Source organism: Piliocolobus tephrosceles, chromosome 10 (assembly GCF_002776525.5).
Source record: "Piliocolobus tephrosceles isolate RC106 chromosome 10, ASM277652v3, whole genome shotgun sequence".
In the NCBI taxonomy this organism is placed as follows: domain Eukaryota; kingdom Metazoa; phylum Chordata; class Mammalia; order Primates; family Cercopithecidae; genus Piliocolobus; species Piliocolobus tephrosceles.
This window is the reverse complement of record NC_045443.1, coordinates 110,918,580-110,937,711: the sequence shown is the minus strand read 5'-3', so window position 1 is coordinate 110,937,711 and position 19,132 is coordinate 110,918,580. Positions and strand designations below refer to the sequence as shown.

Sequence of the window (19,132 nt, the reverse complement as noted above, 5' to 3'; positions counted from 1 at the left end):
GACCGTGCCTGTGTCTCCCTCAGGGGGGACCCTGGGCGGGGTTCCAAGGCCTGTGAGCTGGGAAAGGACAGATGAGGGGACCTTGTGCCTTCTTAGTGTCATGCAGTGACCCTGCCTTATGTTGCCGAAATAAGCAACTCTTAGGTTTGCCTGACTGCCTTATGCTGGTAAAGAAAAGGGATTCAGCTATCTTTTTTCCAAATTAAAAAAAAAAAAATTCAAAATTTCAAGTGTAGAGAAAATGATACCCCCAACTATCACCAGTTCTTCCTCACCTGGGGCCAGTGTTGAGTGGCTGAGCCCAGGGCCCGACTCGGGGTGGGGCTGACGCAGGATCAGGAGTGGCCATGGCCTTGGATGGGACCACTCTCCCGACAATACCCGAAACCACGGAAGTCAAGAGGCAGCAACCGTGTTTACAAAGCAGAGGCTCTTTTATTAATATGCCAGAAATCCAGAGACATAGTGGGTTTTCTAGGAAACAAATCACCGATGTACAAAACCATACAGCATTGCTCCCGTGATCCGTACAAAATGATTGTCCGCATGGTGGAGTAAGGCTGGGGTTGTGGGAGGGGAAGCGAGGAGCTGGGGAGGAGCGCAGTTCTATTGCCGCCACCACCAGGCTGTGCCCCTGGCTGCCAGTGAGTGTCATTTGGGTGCACTCAACTGTGACATCAAGGACGAGAGGGCGTCTGAGCTAGATCACATCCTGGGGCCCACAGAGCTCACAGCCTGTGGGGGGACCCCAACTCCCTGCTTGGTGGGGCCAGGCATAACCTGGAGATAGCTGTCCCTGGCCTCAATGAGAAGGGCGCCCACCTCTGGTCTGTTAACACTGCTGCCATGAGGCATTTGTCGGGTCCTGGCCAAAACGGGGTCCTTTCTCAGGCCAGGGTTGGGCGGACGGACACTTAACTTGCTCTGAACAGGGCTGAGATCCCCCTCCTCCTGGAATAGGCCTTCCCACCTGGGGGCCTCGACTGCCCTGGGCAGACCCCGGGGCGCTGCTGGCCCCTCCAGGTTTCCACCCCTGGGGAGAAAGGGCTGAGGCAAGGCCCAGATGCTCAGGTCAGAGACTCACACCTTTAGAAGCTGTCCCCTGACCCTTGCTTCCAAAAGGCCCATTTCAACACACAAAAGCTAAAAGGCACCCAATTGTGCAATAAAGTTCCCTCTCTGCAAAAGAGAGGGGGTTCTGGCCTGGGGCTCAGTGTGGAGCTCCCGGTGACGGCCCATGGCCCTCCAGAGAGGAAGAGGACAAAGCCAGTCTGACTCCCAGGGGAATCACAGTGCTTCTCAATAATTTGTGATTTTCCCAAAGGGCTGTGCTTTAAAAACAAACACCCACCACTTCTCCAACTCCCCTGACCTGGGAAGAGGGGAAGGGGAGAACCATGCCATGTTGGCTGTGGGATCCAGCTTGGCCTTGGAGGTGGTTGGGAGCAGAGGTTGGGGGTCCAGGTACTGCTCCCCTGGGGTCGGGTACCACCTCGCCTGTTCTGTGGCTGGGAAAAGGACAAGGCCAGAGGGCGCCTCTGTCCACCTTCCTTCTGAAGTCACAGAAAGCAGGCACCAGAGGGCCGGGGCGGCCGGGAATGCCCAGCAGCGCACTCCTTGCCCTCCGCACCCTCCATGCTGCCGCTGCAGCTCCTGCTGTGGAACCTGTGCTGTGCTCTGTTCTGTGGCCCAGGAAGCGGAACCAAAGCAACCTCTGCACTGACCCTGCCTCTGTGGGTACTGTGGCGGGAGAGGGGGGTGGTGACGTTAACTGAGGGTTCATCTGAACCTACTTCTGCACCAACAGCTCCTGCTACTGTAATCTCTGGTGTGAGCAGAGCCAGGGAGCGTGGCTGGGAGCTGGGCCAGGGCCACAGGGCTGCTGCATCCCACAGGGAGCGTCTCCCTGTGCTGTTGGCTCCTGTTCCTAGTGCACACGTGTGAAGGACCTGGTATCAGCTTTAGCACAATCCTTAATTAACCAAAATGATGTTTTGCTTGCAAGGGTAAATCACAAAAAAGGGATCTGGTCAAGAGCCCATTCCAGGAAGTGGTCTGGGTTACAGACATCAGCCCTACCTCCTGCCTCATGCCCCTTCCTCCAGGGTCTGGGTCCCCAAGGAGGCCACTGTGGAAGGATTTTTGTCAACAAGGGTTAAGCCAGAGAAGGCTGGGTGGGAGGCTTGCAGAGCCAAGAGAGGAGATTGGTCAGTGTAGTCTGTGGCCGCCCAGAACTGGCTAACTGAGTTCTGGCCACATGGGCACAGTCACCCCAATTCCACTTCCCATTAGATCCCGGGCACTGGTCCCCGAAGAGTGTTGCATGACATTATCACAGAAGCTGAAAATACCACCCTGGACACCAGGAGTTCTTTCCTTCCTACGTGGTTCTGTCCCAGAAGCAAAACACAGAAACCTGTGGCATGGGCCGCAGGGAGAGGGGGTGGGGATGCCATCAGGTTGGGGGGACGTGAGCCTGAAGCAGTAGCAGTGATGGCTTTGGACATGGCCGACGGAGGCCAGCCCACGTCGGGGGCAAGCCCCGCAGAGTCGACTGGATCCAGGTGAGGGGTTTCCTTGTGAAGGGGCTTCTGGAGCCTTCCACAGTAGGAAGAGCTCAGACCTGATGGCCACACCCCACCCCTCACCAAACTGGCTTCTGGAGTTAAGGAAAACAGGGCAAGGTGGTTATAAACCAAGCCCCATCTTGTCTGTCTTCTTTCTTCCTGTATATAAATATGTGCATATACGTGAGTATGTGTACACACACTGCAGTTCCGTACATCGCAGTAGAGTAATACTATTATTGTGTTATTGCATAGAAGAGATGGCTTTTGGGCACTGGGCTAGGTAACAGTCTGGGAGCGCTGGCGGCTGCTGGGGGGCTGCTGGGTGGCGGGCGCTGCGCTGCTGCTGAGCTGTCGCTGCTGCTCCTGCTCCCTGGCATGCTCCTCGTACCACTCCTGGAGAAGAGAGCAGAGGGGGCGCTGAGGGCTGCACCCCACCCCGTGCCCCACCCACCCCACAAGGTCACACAGCCCACAGCATCCAGGCTGGAGGGGGCAGGGCTGCCAGCCTCACCCAGCTGGTACTGAAACTCCCGTCACAGGCCCAGAAATGCTGGGAATTTTGAATATGGCCCCAGAGGCGAAAATGACAATGACATCTCTCCCTAGTGTCTGGAGGCTTGCACACAGCAGCTCTCCAGCAGGTCCAGGCAAAAACAACCCTCGCCCCTGGTTTGTGAGCATAACCCTTCACTAAAGGGTCCCCCTGAGTGACCCCTTTTGAGCTTGGCAGGAACTGTGTCCATTTCACACCTGAGATACCGAGGCCCAGAGCTGTATTGTGCTGATACTTCACCTAACTTTCACCCTGCAACAGGAATGTGAAGGCATTCTGAAAACATCCAACGGTGCACCCACCCAAGGCCGTGATTATAACCTCTGACATTTTCAGGGACTGAGGTATTCAGGTAATTAAGGAATTAAGAAGTATACCCCACATTTCCTTTTTTTTTTTGGAGACAGAGTCTCACTGTGTGGCATAGGCTGGAGGGCAGTGGCGAGGTACGGCTCACTGCAGCCTTCCACTCCTGGGCTCAAGTGATCCTCCCACCTCATCCTCCCAAGTAGCTGGGAGTACAGGCATGCACCACCATACCCTACCCTACTTTTTCAAAGACTGAACCATAGACTTTTAGAGCTTCAAGATGGCCTAGTTCTGAGCACCCTTGTTTTACAGAGGGGAAAACTGAGGCCTGGAGCAGATGGACAGGCAGAAGGGCAGAGGCCGAGGGCAGCACCCCTCCCTCCGACCACACCTGAGTGGGTGCTGCTGCACAGTTGTCCACTTGCACAGACAGGCATGGAGTGACTTGCCCAAGGTCAAATGCTTCTATTATTTCCATGTCTCTGTGATACCAAGTTCAGTGAGCCACTACACATCAGCCCAGAGAACACTGCCTGAGTCTCTTGTGTTCCTGAAGAGAATGTGTAAGCTGCTTTGGGGATGGCACCGCCTGCTTTTCAGGTGTGGACCCTGGTTGTCACCGTTTTAGTGAAACAGAAGGGCTTCAAGCTGTTAAAATGCTAGAAAACAGAGCAAAGCCACCACAGCTGGTGCAGGAGAGGCTCCCCAGAGCCCTGGCAACCCTGAGGTGGTTGAGAAGACCCTGCAGGGCTCATGTGCTGGTGGCCCATGGTCTGGAAGGCACAGTGCCAAGTGCCAGCCCACATGATGCTTTGTGAGATATTTTCCTTAGCTGCCAATATGTAGAGATTGGGAGATTGTGCAAAGAAAAGGAAAAAGAAAAACATCTGACTCTGCCTTTTTTTTGGAGACAGAGTCTTGCTCTGTCACCCAAGCTGGAGTGCAGTGGCATGATCTTGGCTCACTGCAACCTCCATCTCCTGGAGTCAAGCAATTCTGCCTTAGCCTCCTCAGTAGCTGGGATTACAGGTGCACAGAACCAGGCCTGGCTAAATTGTGTATTTTTAGTAGAGACAGGGTTTCACCATGTTGGCCAGACTGGTCTTGAGCTCCTGGTATCAAGTGATCTGCCTGCCTTGGCCTTCCAAAGTGCTGGGATTACAGGTGTGAGCCACCGTGCCTGGCCTGCCTTTTCTTAAATTAGAAGCCAAGGTGGCAGGATCGCTTGAGGCCAGGAGTTTGAGACCATAGCAAGACCTCACTGCTACAAAATAAGATAATTATGGTGTCACGGTGCACACCTGTAGTTCCAGCTGCTTGGGTCGGCTGAGTGGGGAGGATCACTTGAACCCAGCGGTTGGAGGCTACAGTGAGCTATGATCGCGCCACTGGACTCCTGCCTGGGTGACAGAGCGATACCATCTCTAAAAGAAAACAAACAAACACCCAATTATGAAAAACCCCAAGCGGTCCCAGCCTGGCCAACATGGTGAAACCCCATCTCCACTAAAAATACAAAAATTAGCCAGGTGTGGTGGCGTGTGCCTGTAATCCCAGCTACTTGGGAGGCTGAGGCAGGAGAATCGTTTGAACCCAGGAGGCGGAGGTTGCAGTGAGCCTAGATTGCGCCACTGCAGTCCTTCTTCCTATTGGGCAGCACTCGCTGGAACTGGGAGGAGGCTGTGTCCCCTTCGGACAGGCACATCCTTGCCAGTTCACCACCGTCACTGCTCTTTCCTCTTTGCTCGCTGTTTCTTGCTACACATGTTTGAGTTTGCAGCTGACTCAGAATAAGAGATGGAGACGAGGTTCTGGAGAATTCATAAGGGGCAGGGACATATGGCGGCAGGCAAATGGGAGAGCTGCCTCTGCTGTGCATGTGTCAAGGGTTTAAGGCTAAGTGGGCCCCACTCAGGTCCCACACAACCCCAGCAGTGGTCCCGATGGACGATCCGCATCTCTCTACCAGCCTTCTCCCTCTCCTCAGAGGGCTGGGGAGCAGCTCCCTGCCCCTCCCGGGACGTAGCTCGGGGGAAGACTCACAGCGTGGTCAGCCAGACTCCTACCTGGATCTCTTCCTGGTACATCTTCAGGCTCAAGTCGCTCTTGGTCCTTGATCGCCGTCCCAGAAACACCATGGAACGTTGCTAAGGAAGAGCAGAGGCTGCAGGGCTGGGCTGCAGATGTTCAGGTCCCACCCCTGGTGCCACAGCTGGCCTCTCCCACTTCTCTGGCTTTTGCAACTGTGTCACTCAAAAATGTTACCAATATCTGAGGGGAGGGATCACACCATGGTGAAACCTGCCTCCCTCCTTCGGACCAGGGCCTGGGCTCCTCACCTGGTATCTCTCCATCTGGGAGAGGGTCTCCAGCAGCCGAGTGACATCCGAGGAGGCCCCCCGTACCTCCCGGTAGAGCTCCAGGACAGCAACCAGCTCTTCTTTGGAGATTTCCTTCTCAAGGGTGATGCCACCATCAACTGCAGGGAGGGAGGGCAGGTGTGGGAAGGGCCTGGGGCTGGAGCCGCCAATCTGGCTGGGTCTCGTACCTCCCTGACCCCCCTACACAGGGGGTCTTAGGGTCTTAAGGTTCCCTCTCTAAACCAACACTGCATTGGCATCCTGCTCTCCTCCTCGGCCCTCCCTTCCCTTCCCCCTCTCTGCTGTGATGTCAGGAGCGCAGGTCTAGCCAGCAGCTGTTACAGCGCCAGAGGGCTTCAGGAAGGGGCCTCTAAACACAGAGAAAATGGTCAGACGGTCTGATACAACAGAGATCTGAGGATGAGTAGTAACAGGTGTGGGCACGGGGTATTCTGTTTGTTTTAAGAGACAGGGTCTCACTCCGCTGCCCAGGCTGGAGTGCAGTGGTGTGATCATGGCTCACTGTAGCCATGACCTGCTGGGCTCAAGCAATCAAGTGCGGACAGTTTTGAAGACTGAGGCAGTCACTAAAGCCAGCACCATCCAGTTGCAGCAGGAATACGATTCACCTGTGCTATAAACAATGTTTACACCATTTAAATCAAGAACCGTAGTGTGAACCTATTATTGAGAAATGTGGAGATGACTAACAGAAGAAATAGCTAAGAGGGAGAAGCCTCTGGAGGATGGGAGGGGGAAGGCAGGACACGGGCTGCTGCTGCCACATAAGCCTTTCTCTACTTCTTGATTTTTCTCCAACTATGACATGCACTGTCTTGTTTTAAAGTTAGATCATGTTTTCTGACATTAAATATTTGAAAATCAATACAAACACAAGATCTAGAAAGACAAGCCAGACAGATAAGCTGGACAACCAGAGAGCAGAAAAATGACAGCCTGATGGCTGGCTGGACGGCCACCCAGACAGACAGAGCTGGGTAGGCAGCAGACATCAAATGCCCAAGGCATCATCCCTGCAGACCTTCTGAGTCCTGGTTCTTGCGGCTGTAGTTCATTCGGAAGACGAAGGCCTCGAGGATGAAGGCGACAATGATCGTCATCACCACCTGGCCAGGGACAGGAAGGGAGGGGCAAGACAGGGGAGGAGGGTGGGTGGGTGTCCGTGGCTGCGCAGCCCACGCCCAGCAGAGCCCGGCCAGATGGGACCTGGCCCCAACTCCCTGACACTGCAGCCTGAAGAGCAGGGGCAGCTCGTGACGTGGAAGACAAAGGACAAAGAGCGTTCTGTGGTCCGGGACCTACCATGGTCACAATGTAAAAGGTCATGAAGTAGAGGCGGCTCCAGTGGGAGGTCTGAGAGGTGACGCCTTCCTGGAGATCAAGGGAAGCAGCCAGTGAGGGGGTGCCCATGCAGGGTGGGTCCCTGTCTACACAGGCTGCTCCATGGCCCCGGCTCTTCGTAGACCCCACCCTGATTTGTGGCTGGCTCTGAGAGACAGAGGAGTGGGAGCTTGCCCCTCTGGGCCCAACACTAATTCCTGACTGCTGAAGGAGCTCTGGCTGCTCCCCTGGATGGCTGGATCCAGAACCAGGGCAGCCTTTATCCCAGTAGGGCTGAAAGTCGGGAAAGTTTAAGGAATGGAATAAAGAGATCAGCAATGCTCGCCGCATTGTCACTAGAGGGAAAAGTCATCCCTACAGTGGGCGAGACGGGACAGAGACCCAGAGTCTAAGTGGCATCTCCTGGCTGCTGGGAACATGCAGGGAGATGGGAGTGACAGCCAAGTCCAGCCAACACTGGGAGGGGTGGCTCCCGGGGCCAGCCATCCTGTGGCTGAACCCCAACAGAGCATGACTCAAGATCCCCAGCCCTGCGGCTACGGGAAGAACGATATACCCTGGGTTGGGGGGAGACCCAGGGCCGACCCCAGGACTGAAGACACCCCCAGAGCTGTCCGAGCTCTTACCATGATGATGTACCAGTTGTTGACAACTGTGAGCTCAAACAGGGTCACTGCCGGCGGAAGGGAGAAAGAAGCATTCTGATGAGGCCCCACTTCAAAGTCAACTTCAAGTGGCCTCTTGCCAGCTATCCTGGGTGCCATGTGCTGAGATGAGGGGGTCGCCATATGATCGCTTGGGTTGTGAGCTCCAGGAAGGACCAGGCAAGGCACTCCTAGGGCGCCGGCTCCACAGGACATTGTGGCCTGGCCCCAAGAGGACACACCCTCTGCCTCGGCAGCCTGTGCCACACAAGACCATCTGGATCTTACTGGGCGCAGATCTGGAGTGTCGTGGGGGCACATCCTTTTTCTGGAGAGGCAGTTTGGCTGTGTTCGCCTCTTCATGGGGATGGGCAGAGGGCTGTGGGCAGCCTGAGCCGGGGGGCAGTGCAGCTGCAGCAGCATTGGTGTGGCTGGGTCCCATTCTGCAAGTGGCACTGTGATGAGGGGACCCCGCCCAGCTAAGGCTTGCAGCTCTTCTCCTCCCCAAATACTGAGAAAGTATCAGGAAAGAGTGGAATCAGGCAACTGAGTGAGCTCCAGGATCCGGCCTGGACTTCACTGCTAAGGCTGGGCAGACCATGTCCTCCACCTGGGCCAGGGAGGCTTCCAGAAAGTGTGGCCCTTGGTACTGGAGGGAGAGGCCCAGAGACTTTTGCTACAACACCTCTGGGACCCGCGGTGACAAGGGCGGGGTCCCCAGGGAATGTGCCCCCTGTGATTTTTCCCACTCACCAAAGCTGTTGAGGATGTTGTCAAAATTATTGAGATAATAATAGCCTTCCTCCACCACGGTCCTGTTGCCCACGGTGTGGTTGCGCCAGCGGTAGGCGTCTGCCACTGTACTTGTGCTGCCCGGAGCACAAGGGAGAAAGGAGGGAGGGTCACAAGGCAATCGGTCACCTCCAGAGAGGACAGAACTCTGAAACAAACCAAAGTCTGGCCAAGGATCCTTCTGTTCTGTCCGCAGTCTCGTTTCCTGCCTAACCCTCTCCACCTCATGCCTGGGTCCCCGCTGGAGGAATGCCCTTGGCTACTCCTGCCTGCTGGGCTTGGTGGGAGCCCCTGGCCAGCCTGACCCACCTCTGTCACCTGGAAGTTCTCTGCTGCAGGCGGGGCCTTCTCTCTCACCACTGCCTGCAGGAGAGGGAGGAGAGGCAAGGGCTCCTCTGCACCTGCCCCGTCTAGGATCTGCTCTTGAGGCTGGACACTAGGCCACAGCCCCAGGGAAGGAATGCCCTACTGGGGCTTCCCTGATACTTGGCCTGAGCAAGTATTTGAAAAGGTTGGCCCTGTTTTGAGGAGCTCATATTTGCCACTTTTCTTCTAATCCTTTACAGCTGTTCTGTTAGTATCCATGCTAATGTTTATAGAAGTCTAGTGTCTGGGCCACCAGGGAGCCTCCTCCCACATGCACGCATCAGATGCACGGGTGATGTCTCGAGCTTGCACTAAGCTCCCTAGTGACTGCAATGTGCTCTGAAGTCTGGGACCCACTGCTATAGGCTTCTGGTTCCAGACCAAGCTTGACACTCAGACTGGGTCTCAAAGCTACCAGTGTCTTTGTAAAACTGTTTCCTTATCGGTGCTTGAGGCCGTAAAGACCAAATGTAAGAGGACTCTGAATTGAGGATGAATGAATGGCGGTGTGCAGTGATTTCACTGTGGCAGCTCAGGAGAAAGGGAGTGGTCATGGGAGATTTCACTCTCTGCTCCCCATCCCTGAGCACCATGACCTTCTTGCACGTGTCCGTCTGTCTTATCCTATGATGCTGTCCCTAGAAGACTGGTCTTGGCCCAGGTCCCCAGCCACTAGAGAAGTGGGAGGAAGCCATGGCACTTGACCTCGGGACCCGGGCTACTTCGGGGGTGGTCTCCAGCCCTCGGCAGAGGGTGAGCTGACAGCTCCCGACCCTATCTGGGGGATGGGGAAACAGGGACCCCGAGTCCAGGACCCTCGTTTAGCTCACTGCACTCAACTAAGCCCTGAAAGCAAAGCAAGGTGGTTGCTCAGAGAGGAGCATCCCTGAGGACCCCAAGGCCACAAGGACACCAATCCTGGCCCTGGCCAGCCCTCTGCCCCAGAAACGCAGACTGCCTGGGGCTGGGTGGGGCCGGGCACCGCCTACTCACTTGCAGCAGTTGGGGAAGACGATCCCGCAGAAGAACTCCATGCCCACGATGGCGAAGGAGTAGTAAAAGATGAGCAGGGTGAGGCCCAGGCTGTGGGGCGACAGGGGCAGGGTGATGTGGGGCCGGCAGGAGGGGGAACAACTCCTTCACAGCCCCGGCCTCCTCGGACCCGTGGGGCTGACTGTGGGGCCACGCCCCAGGTCAGTTCACCAACTGGAAAGTGCCTGCAGGGAAGGGGCCTCGTGGGGCAGCTCTGGGGTGAAAAACGACTCAAGTCAGGATGCTATGAACAAATGCCCCTTTCCCAGAGATTCACCCCTTACCTGTGAAGGTAGACTCACAGGTGACCCCTTACCTGTGAACGTAGACACAGGTGGTAAGCAAGTTGACCGCTCCCTGCCCTCCCTTCTAAATATGTCAGACAGGTCAGTGGAGAAAAATGGTGCCTAGGAGACCTGTGGTGGTCAAGATTCCAGGCTCCTTGGAGCCCTGTCAGGCCCTCAATTGCAGTCCTTTGTGGAACTCCTTTCCCCCGACAGCCACTCGGCTCCCGCCCCCACGGGGCACCACCGCATGGCACCTGGACCTGCAGGCCGGGGTGGGGGCTGGCAGTACCTGGCCATCCGGGGCAGCAGCTCGAACATGGTGTCCAGCACGTTGCGGTAGCGCTCTTTCAACTTAAACAGCCTGAGTGAGGAGGACGCCCGTCACCTCCACACACAGGCGCACGCCCTCAGAACATGCCAGCCTCGCCTTCTATACGCCACATGCTGAAGACAGGCGAGGGCATCTCCTCCACCTGCGTCTGCTCCCTTGGGTGCCACCAACCCTGAGCTTGGCTCAGGTGACTCATGCATGAAGGAAGGGACAGTGGCAGCCCCAGAACACCAGCTGGGTGGGGCCCTTCCATGATGAGGAGCAGGGCCAGGCTGCATCTCCTTGCAGTAGAGCTGCAGGCTCAGACAGGAGCAACGGCTCCCGGGGAAGACGGGGGAGGAGCCTGTGTGCCCCGGGGAGTGGGGACAACGGAGCTCACCAGTGAAGAAGGGTGGCAGGGAGTGGGAGGGAGGCGGACACTCAGGGACAGCCCCAGGCCACCCCCACACGCCAAAGCGCTAGGCTTTTCCTCCATAGACGCCACCACCCCTCCCAGCACCAGCTGCCCATCCCGCCTTGGGAGAGGATGGAGTGGACGTGGATGGGGTTGCAGCTGGAGGGACAGGAGGCAAACCCAGGCTCTGAGGACACAGAACCTCGGGACCTCTCATTAGGAAGAGACACACCGTCAGTGGGGCAGGCTCGCCTGGGACTTCCTCCAGTGTCCCTGGGAAATCACTGGGACCCACACAGGGCTTTTCTCCACTAGAAGCTGAGCCAGAAAAGCACGATGGGTCCCTGAAAGGCCCTTCCAAGCCTCAGACCTGTGGCTCTGTGATCTGTGACTGAGCACATGGGCTCCTGTGGCTGGTGCAATGCCACCTCGGGTGGGGTGCACATGAGTCATGGGCTGGGCTTCTCTGCCCAGAGGCGCCTGGTGCAGTGAGGGGAGGGGCACAGGCAGCCCGCACACCCTCAGGGGTGGGGATGGTGACCCCATGGCACTTCTGCAGGGGGTGACATCTATGACTCTGGCTTGTGAACCTTCTGGCTCGTTCTGCGTCACTTCCCGGACCAATCCTGGGGCATTCCCGCCCTCCCACTCTTTCTCCCTCTCCTTCTCCAGCTCTGCCCTGCCCCATCACCTCAACAGCTGGAGGGGGCGCAGGACCACGATGAAATAGAAGGGCTCCATGTTGAGGGCCAGCGCCAGCAGTCCCAGGAAGGCGAACACTGTCACAGAGAAGTCAAACCTGCAGGAGGGGAGAGGCCAAGGTCCACCCTGTGGCCCTGAGCCTCCCTGCGCCTGCTCCCCTCCCTGGCACTGTGCACAGCCACCCTCCCACGGAGCCCAGACACAGCAACACCAACAGGAACCAGCCGGCTGCGGGAAGAACTTCCTGCCACCCTGGGGTTTCAAGGTGGCCAGGCCCTGTCCCAGCATGTGTCTTGGGAGTCAGGCCTCAGTGCTCTGACCCCAGGGCCAGAAATGCCCGGGAACCCCCTCCACAGGGCCCCGTGCTGGTCTAATGACGGGGAGGAAAGAAGCCCTGGCCTCCGCAGCCCTGAAGACAGGCCTCGTCTTCCGCTCAACAGACATCTGGCTACACACTGTGGACCAGCCTCACCCCAAGGAACTGTTTGAGGGAAGAGAGCAGGCCCTTCCAGTGAGATTTCCGTTAGAACAGCTTGCCCTGCCCCAAGCCAGAGGACCCTCGCTCCTCTCCAGACACGCAGGGCACACATGTGCTGTCAGCTCCTCCCAACTCTGCTCTGTGTGTTAACCCACTCACCCTCGCGGCCCACTCTGCGTGTTAACCGGCTCACCCTCGTGGCCCACACTGCGTGTTAGCCCGCTCACCCTCGCGGCCCACTCTGCGTGTTAGCCCGCTCACCCTCGCGGCCCAAGACCTCATGAGTGCAGCCTGACTTCACGGGCCAGTTAACTTGAACAGGGCAGGGAAGTGACCTCCCACGCTCTGGGGAACAGGCAGAAAAGCCACGTGGGTCTCAATGCTGCTGATCAAGGGAGGTGGGGGAGCATTCTTCTCTGTGGGCATTGTGGTTTTTATGGAAGAGAAAAAAGTTTAATGACTCAGGAAGAGCCAACCAGCCTGTGGCACCTCAAGAGGCCATTTCCAGAAGGACTGGCGTGGGTGGTCTGAGAGGCTTCAGACAAGGGCCTGACCCTGGGGAGTTCCTGGGCTGTAGGCAGGGCTGCTTGAGGGAGACACAGGCCTCGGCCTGTCCTCAGACCTTCCCTCTGCAATTCCAGAAATGGCCCGGGATTGGGGTATGCAGAGAAGGGTCTGGGGCCGCCATCAGAGTTTCAGCTTCACATCAGAAACATGCTGTCCACTCACAAGTTCCATCCGGAGGACAAGTACTCCACAGGGCCCAGGCCGGCGACCTTCAGGAACAGCTCCACCCCATAGACTGCGGACAGAAGGAGTCCATCGGCAGCAGCCCCGCCACATCCTCCCCCTGCTCGGTCTCCTCTTTGAGGTTCCTCCACAGTCTGCAGCCTTCCTGCTGGCCGTGTGCCCTCCAGGCTGAGCCCAGGCCTCACTCATGTGGACTCATGTCCCACCGTGAGAGCAGGTGCTCCATGAGAGGGCCCAGATGGTGGCCAACTGAGTAATCTGCTTAAAACAAACTGGCCAGGCATAGTGGTTCATGCCTATCATCCCAGCACTTTGGGAGGCCAAGAGAGGAGGATCACTTGAGCCCAGGAGTTGGAGACCAGCCTGAGCAACATAGTGAGACCCCGTCTTTACAAAAAATACAAAAATTAGCCAGGCATGGTGGCGCTGTGTGCCTATAATCCCAGCTACTTGGGAGGCTGAGGCTACTTGGGATCCCTTGAGCCCGGGAGGTTGAGGTTGCAGTGAGCTATGATCACACCACTGCACTCCAGTTTGGGCGACAGAGAAAGATCCTGCCAAAAAAAAAAAAAGAGAGAGAGAAATCCTCCCTTCCCATCTCTGGGCAGGGCCCTGCTAACCATTTGTCCATCCAACAGGTGTGTCCTGACCACCCCTTCCATCTTGGGCCTCGCACTGGGTACCAGGTGTGCAACAGTGACCAGTGCAAGGCACCCCTTGGGGCAGACAGCTTATCAGCTCGGTGGGAGAAAAGATGCCAACAGGGAATGACAGCACAGTGTGCTCAGACTTGATAGAAGGAGCAGGAAAGTCAGGAAGAGGCTGGGGGAGACACCACCAGGCAGAGGAAACCCCTGTGCACAGCCCAGAGGCAGGCGAGAGCAGCAGGCAGCAGAGGCCACTGAGGAGGGCAATAGCGTGCAGCAGGGCACACGGCGCTGGCAAGCAGTGGGGCTGCAGAGCCGAATGGAGGGCCACACACGCCTAGGATCTGGGCTCCATCCAGAGGGCAGTGGACAACCACGAAAGAGTTTTAAACAGGGACGACATGGAATCAGACTAAATACTCTGTCTCTTTATAGCTTCCTGTTTTAGAGAAGAACCATGAGGTTCTATACTGAATGAAAGTTCTCCCAGACAATTTTAAAACAAGCAGTCCAGCAAAGCCATGTCAGAAACTTACTAGTTAGAAAGACGAGGTAACTCCAGGGCACGTGCTTGGAGAAGAAGTTCCCACCTGTAAGACAGAGAAGTAGCAGCTCACAGGCAAGCTGGGTGTGCCGGCCAGGACACGGACGATCCCCAAGCAGGGCTCACCTTTCAGCATAAACGTCTCCACGAGGATCCAGACCCCGTTGACTGCCACCACCAAGTCTGAAATACACAGGCCCGTAAAAGACAGAGAAATAACAAGGGGTCTTAGAAATCTGCAGGTCACAGCTGCTGTCCCTGGTTAACTTCCTGGAGCTCTACGGGATGGGGTGAACAGGGCTGTTCCACACACCCATTTGATAGGGAACGTCTTTCTGCTCAGCGCTCTTACCAAGGGAGCTAAATCAACCAGTGTTTTCACCTAGAAACAGCTACAAATTTCTAAAAACACTCCCTCTGTCACTGTGTGAATACCAGTTATGATGTAGAGATTATTCCAAATTGGTGTAAAAGATGGACAATATACAAGGCATTCAAGTATTGAAAACATGTGTTTTCCCCTAGAGACTTCTAATTTAAAAAAACTGCATGAACTCTTTAGAAAAACTGCATATGCATTAAGCCATTCGCCTAGCGATCCCACTTTCCAGAAACCATCCCAATGATGCACTAGCAAAAATATAAGATGTATCTGAAAGCTATTTACTGCAGCACTATTTGTGATAGCAAAACACTGGCAACAATCTCAATGATCATCAGTAGGGGAGTGGTTGAACAGACTATGATACGTTCATAAAGTGGCATACTTTAACCATAAAAACAAACACAGGCTGGGTACAGTGGCTCACACCTGTAATCCCAGCATTTTGGAAGGCTGAGGCAGGCAGATTGCGTGAGCCCAGGGGCTCGAAACCAGCCTGGGCAACACAGGGAGACCACATCCCTACAAAAAATAAAAACAACTAGCCAGGTGTGGTAGTATGCACCTGTGGGCCCAGCTACTCAGGAGGCTGAGGTGGGAGGACCGTTTGAACCCAGGAGGTCAAGGTTGCAGTGAGCTATGCTTGTGCCACTGCACTCCAGTTTGGGTGACAGAGCAAGACCCTCTCTCTAAGAGAGAAGAAAGAAAAGAAATGAGGTACATTTCTACATGTTACTTTTCTTTTTTTTTTTTAGACGTGGTTTTACTGTTACCCAGGCTGAAGTGCAGTGGGGCGTGATCTTGGCTCACTGCAACCTCCACCTCCTGGGCCCAAGCGATCCTCCCACCTTAGCTTCCTGAGGAGCTAGGAACACAGGCGCACACTACCACGCCAGCTAATTTTTGTATTTTCTGTAGAGCTGGGGTTTTGCCACATTGCCCAGGCTGGTTTCAAACCCCTGGGCTCAAGCCATCCACCCGCCTCTGCCTTCCTAAGTGCTGGAATTACAGGTGTGAGCCACCATACCCAACCTCATTTCTACATATTACCATGAATTGGTCTCCAGGGCACATTGTTAACTGCAAAAAGCCAGGTGGCAGAAAAAAGTGCATAAAATATGCTACTGGTTAAGACAGAGATACTGATATGCATCCAACTTACAGGTTTTAAACAATGGAAGAAGCCATAAATAAAAGTTGCCCACTGTGGGAAGTGACAGGGATAGAAATGAAACTTCCTTCAATATATATATTTTCTGTAGATCTGACTTGGAACCATGTAAGTATTTTACATAATTTTTTTTGCTTTTTTTTGAGATGGAGTCTCGCTGTGTCACCCAGGTTGGAGTGCAGTGGCGCCATCACAACTCACTGCAACCTCTGCCTCTCAGGATCAAGCGATCCTCCCGCCTCAGCCTCCCAAGTAACTAGGACCACAGGCGTGCATGGCTACTTTTTTCTATTTTTGGTAGAGATGGGGTTTCAACACATTGCTCAGGCTGGTCTCGAACTACTGACCTCAAGTGATCTGCCTGCCTTGGCCTCCCAAAGTGTTGGGATTACAGGCATGAGCCACCATGCCCAGTCCTAATTTACGTAATTATGAAACAAAATTTGGGTTTTTTTTTTTTTTTGAGATGGGGGATCTCACTGTGTTGCCCAGGCTGGAGTGCAGTGGTGCGATCACCGTGCACTGCAGCCTCAACCTCCCCAGGCTCGGGTGATCCTCCCACCTCAGGCTCCCAAGTAGCTGGGACTACAGGTGTGAGTTATCACACTCAGTTAACTTTTGTATTTTTTTGTAGAGATGGGGGGTCTCACCATATTGCCCAGGCTGGTCTCGAACTCTTGGGCTCAAGCAATCCAACCACCTCGGCCTCCCGAAGTGCTGGGATTTTAGGTCTGAGACACCATGCCTGGCCATAAAATAAAATAAAATGCCAAAAGCAATCCCAAAAAATAAAAAATAACATGGCATAAAAAAATCCAAATGTGTATCCCGTTGGTGACATGTCCACATGGAAAGGAACTATTCCAGGTGACCTTAAAACACAAGGCCAGGCACAGTGGCTCACACCTGTAATCCCAGCACTATGGGAGGCCAAGGCAGGAGAATGGCTTGAGGCCAGGAGTTCGAGACCAGCCTGAGCAACATGAGGATACCCCAACTCTACAAAAAACAAAAAAACTAGCTAGGTGTGGCGGTGTGCACCTGTGGTCCCAGCTACTCAGAAGACTGAGGTGGAAGGATGGATTGAGCCTGGGAAGTCAAGGCTGCAGTGAACCATGACTGTGCCATTGTTGGGGCACCAGACTAAGTCCTTGTCTCAAACAAACAAACGAAAAACCCCACAGTAATCTGAATGTACATCCCCAGACTGATGTTTCTAGGAATTATATCATTGGGATTGTGTTGCAATTGTTATCCTGGGACTGTGAGATAAAGCAAATGAATAACTGTGCCAGTGTAGTCAGGAACCTGGATATTTTTCTTCTTTGTTGGTGTCTGATTGTCTTCAAAGACAACCTGGATTTTAAGATTGAGAATCTAGGCCGGGCACGTGGCTCACACCTGTAATCCCAGCACTTTGGGAGGCTGAGGTAGGCGGATCACCTGAGGTCAGGAGTTCGAGACCAGCCTGGCCAACATGGTGAAACTCCATCTCTACTAAAAATACAAAAATAGCTGGGCATGGTGGCGCACACCTGTAATTCCAGCTACTTGAGAGGCTGAGGCAGGAGAATCACTTAGAACCCGGGAGGTGGAGGTTGCAGTGAGCCGAGATCACGCTAGCCTGAGTGACTGAATGAGACTCTGTCTCACAAAAAAAAAAAAAAAGGGATTGAGAATCTAGATGTGTAAGATTCATGAAATCAGTCTTACACATCTAGATTCTTAATCTTAAAATCCCTGCAGGCCTGAATGTGAAGTATCAGCATGAACTCACAACAGTTTATCTTTAAAGAAACAAAACCCTAGTTCTATCCAAGGGAAGGCCTAGAAACAATGACCAACCCAAGCAACAAGCACTCAACGCCTCGAATTGTGTCTCTAACACCATCTCCTACTAAAACGAACCAGAGCTCCTTGGAAAGACCAAATTGGATCAAGCCTCTAGGTTAGTACTGTCCAGGGGAATTTTCTGGGACAATGAAAATTTTCTTATCTGCACCATCCAATTGGTAGTCATTAGCCACTTGTGGCTATTAAGCACTTGAAATGTGACTGCTAAGCTGATTTTTTCATTTTAATTAGCTTAAATGTAAATCACCGCATGTGGCCAATGGCTTCCACACTGCACAGCATAGCTCTAGATAGAACTACCAAATTCCAGGAAAGAGCAACAGAGGAACACACAAAACCCAAATCCTGCTTCCTCACCTAAATACTGCATGAGGGGAGGAAGAGGAGCCTAGAGATTAAAACAAACTCAAGAGACATATCGACCAATCAACTCTGCGGTTCTGGAATTTGCTTCCAAAAAAATCTAGGTCTAGAGGGGATGATGAACAGGAGTGAGGATACAGATGGGTGACGGGCACGGGGATGCGCGTGGTAATGTTTTCTCCACTTTTATACATGCTGAGAATTTCCCACAGTAAAAAGTCAAACACAGGACTCTAGGACCAATCTCTTGCCTTTCCTGCTTCTAGAACAGCAAAGGACTCAGGGGGAAAGTGGCCTAGAGTGGAGATACTTCATACTTACACATGAAATACTGGAAGGCCTTGGACTTCACAAGGATATTAATGCCTATTTGAAGAAAAGACCTGTTAAAATGTAAATTTACGCACTTATTTCCCCTACCGTATCCTTTATTTTTTTATTTTTATTTTTTTTTGAGATAGAGTCTCGCTCTGTCGCCCAGGCTGGAGCGCAGTGGTGCAATCTCGGCTCACTGCAAGCTCCACCTCCCAGGTTCATGCCATTCTCCTGCCTCAGCCTCCCGAGTAGCTGGGACTACAGGCACCCACTGCCACACCTGGCTAATTTTTTGCATTTTTAGTAGAGACGGGGTTTCACCGTGTTAGCCAGGATGGTCTCGATCTCCTAACCTCGTGATCTGCTGGCCTCGACCTCCCAAAGTGCTGGGATTACAGGCATGATCCACCGCGCCCGGCCCCATATCCTTTATTATAATTATTTCCTTCTGGGCAGGTGCAACCACCTACCACATTCTTTGTGCATGCAGGTAAGCATGGTCTTTAGCCCAGAGGTCAAGAAAGGAGGGTCCTGATCAAAGAGTGGTACCCACGCTTCTGTTCTGACCCCCAGACAAGACTGCACTGACTGCAGCTGCTCTGGGGAGAGGGTGAGCAACCTGGAATCGAGATAGAGCAGGACAAAGCTCTGCTGACCACTGCTGAAACTGGCATGAAATTAAGGGGCAACTGTCAGGTAAATAATATGATTTACACTATTTCAAATTTTCAAACTTTACACTACACAAGCATTATTCAAGGGGTCATGCAAAGTAAGTATATATTCTGTCATAAGAGGAGGGTAAAAATATATTACTGGGGCTGGGCGTGGTGGCTCACGCCTGTAATCCCAGCACTTTGGGAGGCCAAGGCAGGCGGATCATGAGGTCAGGAGTTTGAGACCAGCCTGGCCAGCATGGTGAAACC

At 54.0% G+C, this 19,132-nt stretch overlaps 1 protein-coding gene across 1 annotated transcript in view; it reads right to left on the bottom strand.

Annotated features, from left to right (window-relative positions):
- Window positions 1–415: 415 nt before the first annotated feature.
- TPCN1 (two pore segment channel 1) overlaps window positions 416–19,132 on the bottom strand; it is a 75,766-nt gene continuing 57,049 nt past the window's right edge. The window contains exons 15-28 of the mRNA XM_023203973.2: window positions 18,213–18,257; window positions 14,248–14,304; window positions 14,114–14,167; window positions 12,910–12,982; window positions 11,692–11,799; window positions 10,565–10,636; window positions 9,950–10,039; window positions 8,552–8,667; window positions 7,781–7,827; window positions 7,116–7,184; window positions 6,835–6,919; window positions 5,772–5,911; window positions 5,499–5,579; window positions 416–2,963 (exon numbers count right to left, since the gene is read on the bottom strand). Of these exons, the coding sequence (XP_023059741.1) occupies window positions 2,847–2,963; window positions 5,499–5,579; window positions 5,772–5,911; window positions 6,835–6,919; window positions 7,116–7,184; window positions 7,781–7,827; window positions 8,552–8,667; window positions 9,950–10,039; window positions 10,565–10,636; window positions 11,692–11,799; window positions 12,910–12,982; window positions 14,114–14,167; window positions 14,248–14,304; window positions 18,213–18,257 (1,154 nt within the window). The 3' untranslated portion in view covers window positions 416–2,846. The remainder of the gene's footprint in view (window positions 2,964–5,498; window positions 5,580–5,771; window positions 5,912–6,834; window positions 6,920–7,115; window positions 7,185–7,780; window positions 7,828–8,551; window positions 8,668–9,949; window positions 10,040–10,564; window positions 10,637–11,691; window positions 11,800–12,909; window positions 12,983–14,113; window positions 14,168–14,247; window positions 14,305–18,212; window positions 18,258–19,132) is intronic.